This window comes from Oreochromis niloticus, linkage group LG15 (genome assembly GCF_001858045.2).
Source record: "Oreochromis niloticus isolate F11D_XX linkage group LG15, O_niloticus_UMD_NMBU, whole genome shotgun sequence".
NCBI classification, from domain to species: domain Eukaryota; kingdom Metazoa; phylum Chordata; class Actinopteri; order Cichliformes; family Cichlidae; genus Oreochromis; species Oreochromis niloticus.
The window spans coordinates 4,575,609-4,588,718 of record NC_031980.2 but is presented as its reverse complement, the minus strand read 5'-3'; the positions used below and the strand labels follow the sequence as shown (position 1 = coordinate 4,588,718).

General features: G+C 41.9%; 1 protein-coding gene across 5 annotated transcripts; it reads right to left on the bottom strand.

The window, feature by feature from the left end:
* Positions 1 to 615: 615 nt before the first annotated feature.
* On the bottom strand, positions 616 to 9,801 carry LOC102080213 (echinoderm microtubule-associated protein-like 1). Of its 5 annotated transcripts, none has more exons than XM_019345467.2 (8): positions 6,748 to 6,970; positions 4,540 to 4,763; positions 3,945 to 4,142; positions 3,238 to 3,367; positions 2,359 to 2,460; positions 1,891 to 1,922; positions 1,761 to 1,787; positions 616 to 1,466 (listed from the first exon to the last, which is right to left on the bottom strand). In XM_019345467.2, exons 2-8 carry the CDS (start codon positions 4,706 to 4,708, stop codon positions 1,192 to 1,194), a joined length of 933 nt encoding a protein of 310 aa, XP_019201012.1. In that variant the 5' UTR covers positions 4,709 to 4,763; positions 6,748 to 6,970; the 3' UTR covers positions 616 to 1,191. The 5 variants fall into 5 exon arrangements, with proteins under 5 accessions (XP_019201012.1, XP_013124206.1, XP_005449796.1 ...); XM_013268752.3 differs by lacking the exon at positions 6,748 to 6,970 and adding an exon at positions 6,447 to 6,715; XM_005449739.4 differs by lacking the exons at positions 4,540 to 4,763; positions 6,748 to 6,970 and adding an exon at positions 9,411 to 9,801.
* Between the last annotated feature and the right edge of the window lie 3,309 nt (positions 9,802 to 13,110).

The window sequence follows — 13,110 nt, the reverse complement described above, 5'->3', positions numbered from 1 at the left end:
TTCACTGCAGACCTAGACTTTTCAAGGCTTTGCCAAAGGGAAGTGCGTGAGTTAAAGAGCCTGTAACCTACCAGCTCTCTATCACAAAGTCCATGTACTGTCCAGTTACACAGCTTCGGGCCAGTGTTAATAATAGCTGGAGTTAACAGTCCAGCTAGTGTTTGGTTGTCTGGTGTGCTTCCTCCATGAGGCTCCTCATCCTCAGCTTTCTTCTGAGAAAGGAAAATTCCAAGATCTTTCACAGTTCATGTGTGTGGAGCAATCAAATCTGTGAAAGCTAATACTGGAGCGTTCAGAGCAGGCTGTGCAAACTGTAGAACCGGAAACTGTTGCTCTTGTAATTCTCTTAAACGTGCACTTGAATGCTAAAAAAAAAAGGTCACAGTACGTGATTTTCAGCAATTTCCTGCTCATCAAAGTGTTCAGCAACCATTAGTTCTTTTTAGCTACCTCATAAAAGCCTGTTGCTGTCATCATATTAAAGTGGCCCCATATTTGTTGCTATGTGAGCAGCTGATAGCTGGAGCATAGCTGTAGACCACCTCTTTCTTTTATTATGGTACCAGCCACCACCACATGCACACACTCACACACATTAAACTGAACCACAACAAGTGTTTTCACAGTGTTTGTTTTTATTGTTTCTCCTGATTTAAAATGAGACTTTCTGGGTACACACTGTAAATAATCTAAGGTGGGATCTAAGGTGGGACATCAGCTACGAAACCGAAAACATCACAGCAAACAGACTTGCTGGCACACATCGAGTTACAACAACAACAACAAAAAACCAGCCCCCCTCTTACATCGCACACTCGGTGCCCACGCACTCGGCAACTTCTCACGCAGCGTGACAGAGACAAACATTAGCGGTGGACACAGGCCTTTGGTGAAGCGCTGTGCAGGTACCAGCGTGCGACAAATGGAGCTATTGCTATGCTGTGCGGTGTGGCTACAAATGCATCAAAGCTTTCACTCTATCCTCAGAAATAAGTCCCAATTGCTGAATTGCAACAAAACCTGTATTTGTAGTTTCAAGTGGTTCATTGAGGCTTTCACATATTTGTTTTAGGGTTTTAGTACACTCAGCAGCAGGGATGGAAAAAATAAATTGTCCACACTTTTCCCTATTTGTGCATTAAAAGTGAAGAAGAAGACTGCAGCTGTCGTCCTCTGTGGTCCACCTGCGTGTCAGTAACAAATCTGAAAGTACTGGCTGGGTGATTTGATGGGGCTCTTGTAGCTGGACGTGTCATGCGTTGCGCTCTGGCCGCTTGAGGTCTTCTGGAGGTTTAAGGTGAAGGATGGGGTTGCTTTCCTCGCCTCTGGCTTGCCGTTCCCCTTCGCCTGAGGGCGATTAGGAGCGGGCGCGGGCACGCTGTGGGCGGGCACCGCAGAAGCGGACTTGGCTGCTTCAGAAGACCCAGTCTTTCTTGTGAGGGGGCTCAGATAGATCTGCATAGTCACTAAGTGAAGCGGTGAAGTGAGGTGAGGACGGAGAGAGAAGGAGGCAAGAGTGGAGGAGTGACAGGAAAGAAGAGCGATGAAGAGAGCGTGAAGGGCGGATTGCGGGTGTGGATGGGATGAAAGAAAGACAAAAAAAGGTGGAAGGGGTGAGGGAAGGCACACAAGTCATGGTGAGATGTGGAAATATGAAAAGATGAAGATAAAACAGGAGCTCAAACACGATTCGCTTCATTATAAATGTAAACAGTGGCCGTTTTGCGTTACTGGGGGTGTCAGACAGGGACGAAGCCTACCTTTGCAGTGTGTCACACGCCTGGTCCCTGCAGCAAAGCAACACAAGTGCAATTCAGAGTCAGTTTAACAACGCCGGGTTTCTTTCACAGCCCTGTTCTGAATGCTGCCAGCAGGAACCAGTCAACTTACCTACATTCACTGCAGCCTCTCTGGGTTTGCCGCTGTTATGTTGAAGGAGAGAGAGAAAAATGATACAGAGATGCCAGAGGACACGAGTGGGAGAGAGAAACAAAGAGATGCAGGGACAGAAAGAGAGAGTTAGCAGATCTGAAGGGAGATTTCATCCGACTATAAAAGGCTGCCATCTTGACACATCAGTTTCAGGTTGAGTAATTAAAGGTTTCCTGTGCTCGTGCCCCGCGTTTGCTCTTGAAACAGGATGTCTGGGGCGGAGATAACTTTGATTTAAATTTAGAAACAAATGCGGCCGTAAGTCACCTCGAAATCAGCAGAGATCCACACATGATCTGGTTTGTGAGAAGTGTGTACGTGGGCAAAGAAATCTGAAACACTGTTACACAACTGTGCTGTAAATTTGACAGACGCCTAAGTTTGTTGTGTGTGTGTAAATTTAGAAATTCAATAACAGCTTCTCACCTGTCCTGAACTTTCTTGCTGCTCGAGGCTGCAGAGGCGGGTCGTGTTCTAGTGGTCTTACACGGACTGTCTTTCACGCTACCAGGTGGGCTCCTCACACCACTGGAAAGACGAAAAAAGCGAGTGGGGTCAGAAAAAAAAGAAGAAGAAGAAATGGACAGCACAGAAGAGAAAGAGGAAAGAGCCAAAAGGTAAGGAGAGATTAATTAGAAAGGTGAAATAAGAGTGGAGAGAAATGAACCAGCTTTAATAAAGATGAGCGCGATGATGTGGGTGATTCTCCGTCTTGCTTTTTCCTCATACTGAGCGGCCGGCTTTAAGTGAATGGAGATTTACCACTCTCTGTGCAATTATATCAGAGTAGCCCAGATGTAGCACCAGCACATTAAGGTGCCACAGAGATAGCCTATCATGCTCTCTAACTAATGCTATCTAATAGTAGTATCATTTGAAATGTAATTGAGAGGAAGAGATGTGCAGAAAATGGAGCGGCGCTTTATTGCTTTGAAAAAGAAGAGGCTGGTGTTGGGGATCATTACGGAGCATCCGTGTGCAGTTTCTTAGATACCGGAGGCTGTCTTTCTGATTGCCTTTGCATGTTAAATAATGAGAAGCGAAGCTCGCTAATGAAGACTGAAGCTGCTTGATTAGCACACGCTTGTATATGTTGGACTTCTCTTCGCTCCGAGTGGGTGAGGTGGGGTGAGAAGGCCTGCCGTGTGAGATCACTCCACAGTGAGCGGTAAAGAAATCAATCAGCAAATTTAATGCCTCGTTTAACGGCAGACATTTAAGTCGGCTTGGAAAATACACAACGTGATCTCCTGCATATTCAAAAAGTGAAAATAATCTCCAGCTCCCTCCCAGAGGACAGGGTACCTTCGGGGTGGTGTTGGGCTGTAGTTCCTGGCTGTGGTGCTGGAGGGCAGCGTGGTGCTCTTCTTCAGAGAAGCTGTGCTGGGGGTCACCATGGGGGCTCTGGAGGGCAGAGCCAGAGACACTGGCCTGGCTGTGGAAGCAAACACACACACGCACATTCTGTGAACTGTGTTTGTTGTGAATGCTCTTTTTGTTGCCTGCACAAACAAAGTCCCTTTTGAGAAAAAGCCATGACTGAATTTTTATTAGCATTTCTGTCGTTAAACACTGAGCACTTAACTGGGTTTGCACGACTCTGGGATTAAGCAAAACAAATGATTTGATTCAGTTTCTCAAACATGATACTTTACTGTGCTTTGTGAGATTTATCTCTAAAATTTGATCACATGTGCTTGGATTTGATAAACTGTGATATTCAATTTCTCTTTGACTACATATAGAACTAAACAACAAAACAAAACCCCTATCTCTAAAACATCTTTTTTTTCTGCATTATGTGCATTTTTAATAATATAGTCCCATTCTAGCAAATGCACCTGAGGAAGAATGGCTGAATCAAGCACATCATGTACAATCTATAAAAAAGTCGATGTCTTCTGGTGTACAGCAGAAGACAGCAGCAGGCTGAGGGATTAAAGCACTTCATGTATCGACACACCTGAAATCCTTCCACTGGCTTATGGATATGACAGTAGATCTTTGCTCACCTTTGGCCCCCGGTGCTCTCCTGCCAGCCGCAGCGGCAGCAGCAGCTGCTTGGTGCTCCTCAGAAATGTTGAGTCTCTTCAGGACGTCAGCCAGAGCCATCTTCAGCAGCTGGACTTCATCTTCTTGCATCTGCATCCTCTGCTCGAGATATGTCAGCCGATCGGCCACATCCAGGCCGCTGGCCGAGCTGCGGTCGTCTGCAGATATGAAGACAGATAGCATGACATGTTTTGCATTATCATTAGAAAAAAATGCACAAAAGTCCAGGTCATCCTTTAAACAACTGCCAGCCTGAAATAGATGCAAGCAGCTGACTTGACATCAAGATCTATAGAAGGTGTAATCAGAGAGAGGGGCGAGCTCTTTAGCGTCCCCCTTTTTCATGGCTGCACTGTAGAAATCTAATGAGGTCATCACACAGCTGGACACAGATCATCCCCGCAGACACCATGCAGCAGCGTGTAAACAATGGCGTCAAAGCACACATCCAAAACACCTCTGCCACCATCATTTCTCTTCAAGTGATTTCTGCTTCATCTTTAACTGCAGGCAATCTGTAATCCAACACAGTCACAATGGGTCAAAGGTGGCTACCATGGGAGATGCTGGAAGCTGAAGAGCAGTCACGGTGCTTCTGCAGGCCAGCAGGGCCTTCCTCCACCCCTACAGACTTCTTCCTCCTCTTCCTCTCCTCTCGCGAGCATACTTTTTCAGTCCTTGTCCCTCCTCTTGCTCCCATCAGACGGGCCTGCTCTCCCTCCATCTAATTTTGATCTGTTGGCGTTGACGTCCACTAAGATTTCATCTCTTTTGCTCCACTTATGTCGCACACAGACACACACACACACACACACACACAAGATCAGCCTTTCTGGTATTTTAGCCGCCTTTTGTTTTTTCAGAGCATCCAAATGGTATTACAGCATCTGCAGCAGGAGATGAGGGTCTTGGTGTTTAGATCCTCTCACGTTTCCTTGGTGGTCGCAGGGTACAATCTGTGATGTGCAGTTGTGTATGACAGAGCTTAAAGCCCTTTGCTCAGGATGAGAGTGTATGAAGGTGGGGGCGGGGCTGATAATGCTTAAAAACTCTGCAGTCGTCCAATCCAGCCTAAATTGTGTGTACGTGTAAGTGTACTTGCATGTGTGTGTCTCTGTGTGTATATGCATGTGTGTGTGTGTGCAGACTACAATGTTAATCCCACAGCCTGAGCCTCTTTGACCCCGCCCCCACACATAAGCCCCCTGTCACTAACAGCGCTCTAGACACAGAGAGGAAGCAGCAGAGATAAACCTGAGACGCTGCTTGTTCTTGTGCCGTGAAGCTGTAAACATCTTGCACATCCACAGAGTTACAGTTTACAGTGCATGTCACTCTGAGTAACGGGGAGGATGAGGCAGAGACAAATAAAAACTAATGCGTACTTGTGGTTGCACAGGATTTAAGAAAAAAAAAACCCCCAGTGAAACAGGAGTCAGCTGAACAGCATCATTTCCCAGTCGAGCTCAGCCAGAATATACAAGAAGGAGCAGGGATCAGTTGCGTAATCTGCTTCCTTAAGTCAACAAAAACTCTGATTCCCTACCAGGGGTGCTTTTCCCGAAGGGGTACTTATCCAGTTTGCCAGGGGCTGTGAGGATAAATCGTAAAGAAGCTCAACTAATTTGATTAAGTAAGCATTTTGGTTTGATTAAAAAGTACATCAGCATAATGAGTTAGCTGTCCAAACCATAATACCACTGTTGCATGAAAACTTGTTAGCCTCAATTGATTTTTTTTTATAACAATTTTTGCACTTTGTACCTTTATTGTGATAAAAGAGTGGAGAGAAGAAGCTGAGAGATAGCTCAGCTAAGGGGAAAAGACACACAGCAAACCACAGCCTCTGCTTTAAACTTACAGCATATGGGTTGCTTGCTAGATCCATTTAGCTAAACAGGCTCTCGGGCTTAATTAATTAAACTGAATATACTAATAATGGTAATAGCTAAGAGTAATAGGTACAGATATAAATAGAAATAGTAATAGAAATAGAAAAGCAACAAAAACATGGTTAAGTAACTAAAAGTGCAAAAAATGCATAAATATCTGGAATTTTACCTGAACTAGAGTATAAGATAGCTAAAGGTGAGCTAAGAAAAGCTTAAAAAGACTAAAAGTATAAAATAGCTAAAAAGTAGCTAAGAATAGCTAAAAAAAAAAAAAAAAAAAAAAAAAAAAGGCGGGGGGGGGGGGGTTAAAAGTATAAAATTACTAAAGAACAGCTTAAAAGGGGGCAAGAGTATAACAAACAGTAGTTAAGAATACCTCAAACGAATGGATAAAAGGCAGAAAAACTAAAGTAATGCTACAAGGTTTTAAAAAGTTAGCGATAAGAACTGGTGGATAAAAAGGTAACTAACACATAAACAAATAGCTTAGGGCTAAATGTTGTACTCATGAATGTAAAAGCTGCCATTTGTATATAAAATATGGATAATAACCACTGTGATGTCTCCTACTTTTTTCTTGATGACTCCAGTTGGACTTTTTGACCATCGCGATCATCTTGATCTTTCAAAACCATGTGTGAGGAGCCAAAAGTAAACAGGAACCCGAGGACACTGATATCATTGTGACTTGTCAGTCACGAGCAGTGGCGTTCAAGACAAGCAAGGCAACATTGCTTGAAATATAAAAATAAACATAATTTAAAGCATAATGATCTCTCTCCTTTAGTCTCGGGACCGAGCTGTCATAAAGCTTCATATAGAAACAACCACAATTAGCAGGTAAATGAGCTTCAGTGATTTAGCATCGTACCAGATGAGTTCGCTCTTGCTAACCACCAATGGTCAACATGTGTGATGTAGAGAAGACTGAGTTTGAAAAAGCTGTTAATAACTCATTCAATGCACTCGTAAGAAAAGCGCTGACGATGATGGAGAGAGGACAGCAGCTGTGACCATGTCCGATCGAATAAAACAGCCAAGTTAAGCAGGTGCAGGCTCACAGCACTTTCAGATTAGCATTTATGAGAATATCTCAGTCTACCATGTTTAATCAGCTGTTTTGCCAACACTCCTTGATTTTTCATTTGAATCCCTCCCTGTGGGTATTGACAGTTAACCATTAACCAACACACTGCTCAAGCCTTTTAATTCAGATCATTTTTCTTCATTATTTTATTTTTAAATACTTTCTTAAAAATCAGGATGTAGGCCCGTTTTTCTGAGCTCATGAACAATTGATTTTTTTTTTGTTCATAGATATGTGGCACTCACAGGACAGCGATTTATAGAATATGATGCTGAACATAAAGTTTTAAAATGAGCCCAGTCTTAAACACAGCAGTAATATTACACTATTTAATACTGATGGGGGATTTTACTTTGAATATTTTACAATTTTCCAGATTCAGTAAAAGGACTAAATGTTAAAATCCCTGATAATGAATTGCTTTAAATGAATACACTCATACCAAACAGCTGAATCAGATGGAAATAATAATAATAACAACAATAATAATAATCTCAACTGCATTGACCGCTATTATATAATATGCAGTTTAAACTCCAATCAGGTTTGGATCTTACACTATTGTTTGAATGCTTTCAAGGTTTTCAGAATTTAGCGTCTGTGAAGTGCATAAAATGCACATTCAAACTATTTTTTAACTCTCACTTGTTGCCGTAGTTCCTTTGAGAATCGAGTCTAAGCAGTGACCTGGCCAGGATGACGATTTTCAGTGTAATTATTCAGGCAGTAATCTGCCTCTCATGGAGAGTTGTGATTTTTGTGTAGGCATGTGATCTTCTGTTTCTCCTCCTGTCCTGACCATGACATCATCCTCGTGCTACCTCCATGCAGCCCATATGGGACTGAGATTAGAACAGCACATAATCCCAGTGCTGTAAAATGGAATTAGCAGCCCAGAGCTCAGTCTCTGCACTAACTCGGCCCCACAAAGAACAGGCAGGCACCCTCAGCGCTGCTCGCGCAAATGTAAACACACATGCAGCCCCGTGCATTAAGTATATCTGCTGTTTCTCAAACACATTCAAACGCACACACTGCCAAGTTATCGCAGTGAAGGCTTCCAGACTTCACACACTCATATACATTTAAGCAAAATGAAAATACGTTGAGCTATAACTGCAGCACGGAGAGCCAATGGAGCGTTTTAATCTCGGTTTGCAGCTGGCGCCTCTTGAATGGAGAAACGGCATCTGTCTGCTCGTATCAGCAGTCAGCAGCCTGACACACACACAGGCCACGTGTGCGCACGCAGTCCTTCACATGTTAGTCCACTGATGCTAATATCCCAGCAGGGACAGGGCATTTCCCCAAATCTTCTCAGATAAGACACATCCCACAACGCCCACAGCTTGACTATGACTATGTCACATGTGAGAAGTAAGAGAGATATTTAGGATTAGCGTTTGGCTTTATCTTGTTTGACAACCAATAGAGTCCAGCGATAGCAATCTAAAAGCCTGGGAAGATCTTTTTTTATTTGTTTGGTTGTTTTTTTAGCCAGTGTATTTATGAGAAGGTGAAAGAAACAGAACAAAAACAAAATGTGTCATTAAAAGCAATCGTAAGAACAATAATTTATGCCTAAAGAGAGAGAGATCAGGTTCTTAAAAAGTTCTCTCAGACACACCTGTTGAGTCACATTCTTCTTCAAACAAAGTTTCCAGCTCAGATTTGTTTTCTTTTTGATTTCTGGACACAAATCAAAAAGTGATTTGAACAAATCTGTCATATTGGAAATGATACATGCATGGGTTCTCTTTTTCTTCATTGCAAGATTTATTCATACGCCACGCAGACCCTTTACCTTAGGGCCACCTGCAAAATTCTGTGCAATGCAAAGCAGCAGTTGTGCATGAGCTCTGCTTTTTTGGTCAGTTTTTTCTAACATCAAAAAGCTAACTGTTCTTTTATCTTTAATGTTGGTTTAGCTTTGAGTTTTTAAGGAGTAAAATGTTAAAAAGTCAAACTTGTCTCAGAGGAGATTTCACAACTGTAACTAATAAAGTGGCCTGTGTCGTGAGAACAGTGTGTTTTGCATTACATGTTGCATCCAACACACATCCCTCCCACTGTATATAAGGAATGCACAGCAATAAAGGTGAAAATAGCTCTGTAATTGTTCTTTCACATACTTTTATACATCCAGGGTTACAAACTATCATCACCTCCACGCTCTTAGTTATAGAACATTATAGATAGATAGTATTGTTTCTATTTTCATTCTTTTAATTCTCTGTAGCTCTCACATAAAAATCTTTATGATAATTTTTTATGATCATGACGGCTGTGACAAGAAACCCCAATCACATGACATGTTTAAAGGCTCCAGCTCATTTACTTTCGGCTCAGCGTCCTCCTCCATGCATCTGTGTGCAAGCAGACGTCAGACGAAAACTAACTGCATGGAAGTGATGTACGTGAGAGAGCAAGCTGCTGTGGCTGTATACCTGTCATGAAGTCAGTGTCTGGTGCCAGCAGGGAGTCGCTGTGGTAGCTCTCCTTCAATGAGGGCCTCCTCAGGAGGCCGTGGGCTGTCTCCTCCATGCCTAGACCGTGATCCAGCAGCTCCTCCATGTGAGTGTCTCCCTCCGCTGTGCCCTCTGCCATTGCCCAGACAAAGTGTGCAAGCAGGATCCCACCTTACTCTTACTTACTCTCCAAAGCTTTGCTGCTGAGCTAATTCACCTTTCCTAACAAACCAGTGGACACCACCTAATGCTTTCCCTCCCTCCCTCTTGCCTGCTGTCCTGTAAGAAATAAGTGGAGCATGCTGGCAGAGGATGATGTCACTCATAGGACAGATTAAGGACCTGGTAAGCCATCTGAAGCTCAAGAGAGGACAAGGCTGTGACAGTAGGAGTCTCTCTCTCTCTCTGTGTGTAGACAGGAGCCAAGGAGGCCTCAGTTAGGGAGAACACTTTGATGCTAAATAAACCTTCTTGGAAGATAAATAGCTCGACTCCTGTCTGCAAACATCCACCTACTGCTCTAAGGAGGAGGAGAAGATGAGTAACAATTACTGACCTGTATGCAAAGGATAAACACTGCCAACAAAAAAAAAAAGAAAGAAAAGAAAAGAAACAGCAGGGTGGGACCATGCAATTTACTGCTGCATGCAAAGTTGCAGACACGCACACAATTGCACTCCCCAAAACAGCTTACATCAGGATACCATCCGGTGTGGCCGGCCCTGGTGTACTGTAAGGATGATGAGATTCAGAGATTAGGCAGCAGAACTTGATTAATTACAGTCATCAGGAGGACAATAAGCCGGACGTGGTAATTAGACCAACAGAGAAAGAAAGAGGAGCAGATGAAAAGCTAGTTAGGCAATTGTGTCGGGGTCTCCCTCAGTGTAAGCTGGCTTTTTGTCTATTTTGCATTTGCTGGATTGATTCTTTCTCTAGCAGATGCTTCCATTTGCTGATCTGTCAAAGCAGCTTTCTGGCTTCATACATAAAGGACAACCTTGAGTCTGCAGAATGTTTTATTTTTAACATTCAGTTATCTAATGTCTTAAGTTCATTCTTAATGCCATTTTTTGTCCCCTGTGCTCGCTGCTGTTGAAATCATTGAAATGAAAATCATGAAACAGTTTGACTGTGATCAAGCATAAATGGAGAATGCAGTATGTGAATGTTAATACATGGAAAACAATTTGGCTTCTTGCCCGTCAGACTTGCTGCCATGGCGAGGTGCATCTCTGGTGGATCAATGCTGTTGTAGCCAAACTATATACTTACATAGGAAATCAAAAAGTATTTGTATTGCAAAAATAATTTATCTACATATTCTATGACATCACATTATTGGCTTATTGTTACTTAATGTATTAAGCAAAGAAATAGAGTGGACAACAGGCTGTGACTTCATGTTTCTGTGTATTAGTTAACTTTTGCTTCAATTATCATAACTATGAGACTGTTATGAAAAATGGGAGCTTTTATAATGATGATAAAACCATTACAGAAAACAAAGGAAAAGTCAATAAAAACATAAGAGACAAAGATACTCACATTTGAAGTATTATTCAAAAGTATAAATAAAGTTTGGTGTTACTTTTGGTTATAATTACTATTATCAATTAAATTGATTTCTGTAGATTATCTGTATATAAAACCTATAAATATATTTCGGTATGTCACATACCCATGCATGTTTTTCTATCTGAATATTGTAAATTCATTTCAATATTCATTTCAATTGACCAGTGATCACCTGCTACATTATCAGTAGGGTTCTGGTGAAGATTTACATGCCTGACTTCTTTGCTATAATGTTACAATTTCCCATTAGGATCAAAACAATATTTTGTACAGACCAGTGATACAAAATTGTATATATACTAATTAACTAATATATACTAACCTCTGGCTCTCTTCCACAGCATGTCTTTTATCCTGTCTTCCTTTTCTCACCCGAACTGGTCACAGCAGTTGGCCCCGCCCCTCCCTGGTTCTGCGGAGATTTCTTCCTGTTAAAAGGGAGTTTTTCCTTCCCACTGTCACCAAAGAGCTTGCTCATAGGGGGTCATATGATTGTTGGGTTTTTTTCTCTGTATGTATTATTGTAGGGTCTACTTTACAATATAAAGCGCCTTGAAGCGACTGTTGTTGTGATTTGGTGCTGTATAAATAAAAATGAATTGAATTGAAATTAATTATATAATAGTATGGAAAATGTATTTTTTTTAACTAAAAAAATGCAAAAGGTAGCCTTTAAAAGATGGATACGTTTGATAAATAGTGCATCCTGTAAAAAATTCTTTCATTACTTAAAATGTTGTATGCTAATTTTCTATTTGGAAAAGGCAGACAGCACCATTTCCTTTTAAAATTGGAATTGGCCTATCTGACTGCGGATGTCTTTTAGAAATAATAATAAAAAAAATAAGATTAGCCTACAAGAATTTTGGTTACATTCTTTTGTTTTATTTTTGCATGAAGAAATAAAAACAATGAAATGACCCTAATCCCTCACATTTTTCTTTGTTTAAGATGAAGGCATCGCAATTTCAATACACTGACGTCAGTTCGATTTATTCCACCCTAAACTGCTTTCCGCTGCTCCCTTATTCACAAGAGGTCACCATTTATTCCACCCACAGTGAGTTTTTAATATACTCTCTCGGCTCCATTACCACGCAGCCAATAGTCTTGGAGCAGGCTGGTGCACTTGAGAAGCCTCTCAGGTCAAAGTGTGCTGCTAGTTATGTTATTATGACACACTAATCGTCCTGTGGTCTGGCTGCTGTTATCCCCGCGTAACAGACACTACGGCCCTGCAATGTTATGTGTGTGTGTGCTGAACACTCCTAATACCCTGAGGCCTGAACGGGGATGAAGGGCAAAGGCAGATAATGACTTTGCTGACAGAGGACATGCAGGGAGGGAAAATGGAGACGTGGAAAAGGGGCAGGGGAAGGTTGAAACCTTCCGCCTGTCGTTTTCAAACTAACAGATGACCACATACGGTCTAATCAGCGCCCTGATTAATACTTAAATGTAGAGGTCAGAGTAGGCTTTGACCCCGTCTGACCTGAACACTGGTGTCACACCACTGACCTCCTGTGGACACTGTTCATCACTACGGCTCATTGGTGGAGGAACTTTGATTAACTCGGTATTGATCGCATACAGTGAACTAATCTTTAACGTCCTCTAAGTTTTGCACGCAGGCAAAATTAGATGACCTTGAAGAGGAACGCATAATCCTGTAATGGTAGGCATCTAACCCAAATAAACTTTCAAGATGACCTCTACACCTGTCAGCTGAGTGCAATTAACCACCCTACAGGTCTCCTTTGGCTCATCAGTATAAGTTAGTTTACAAATTCAAAGCTCTGAAATAAAAACACAAACACAGAATTTTCACAAAGGACTTAAAATTTATAAATATTCTCTCAATCGAACATTAAATCAGTTGGGATGTTATAGAATTCTTCAGAAAAACAAACAAACAAAAAAGTTCCAAGAGATTTTTCAGAGAGCAAGACAAAGTGACAATAATCTGATACACACATTGCTTCTCTACTCCAAAAATATCTAGACCTTTCACTATAATTTTTCATCCCCCCCACCCGAAATATATCAAAATATACGCCAACAATAAGCATCAATACAGACCACACAGAAAGCAGAATCTCAG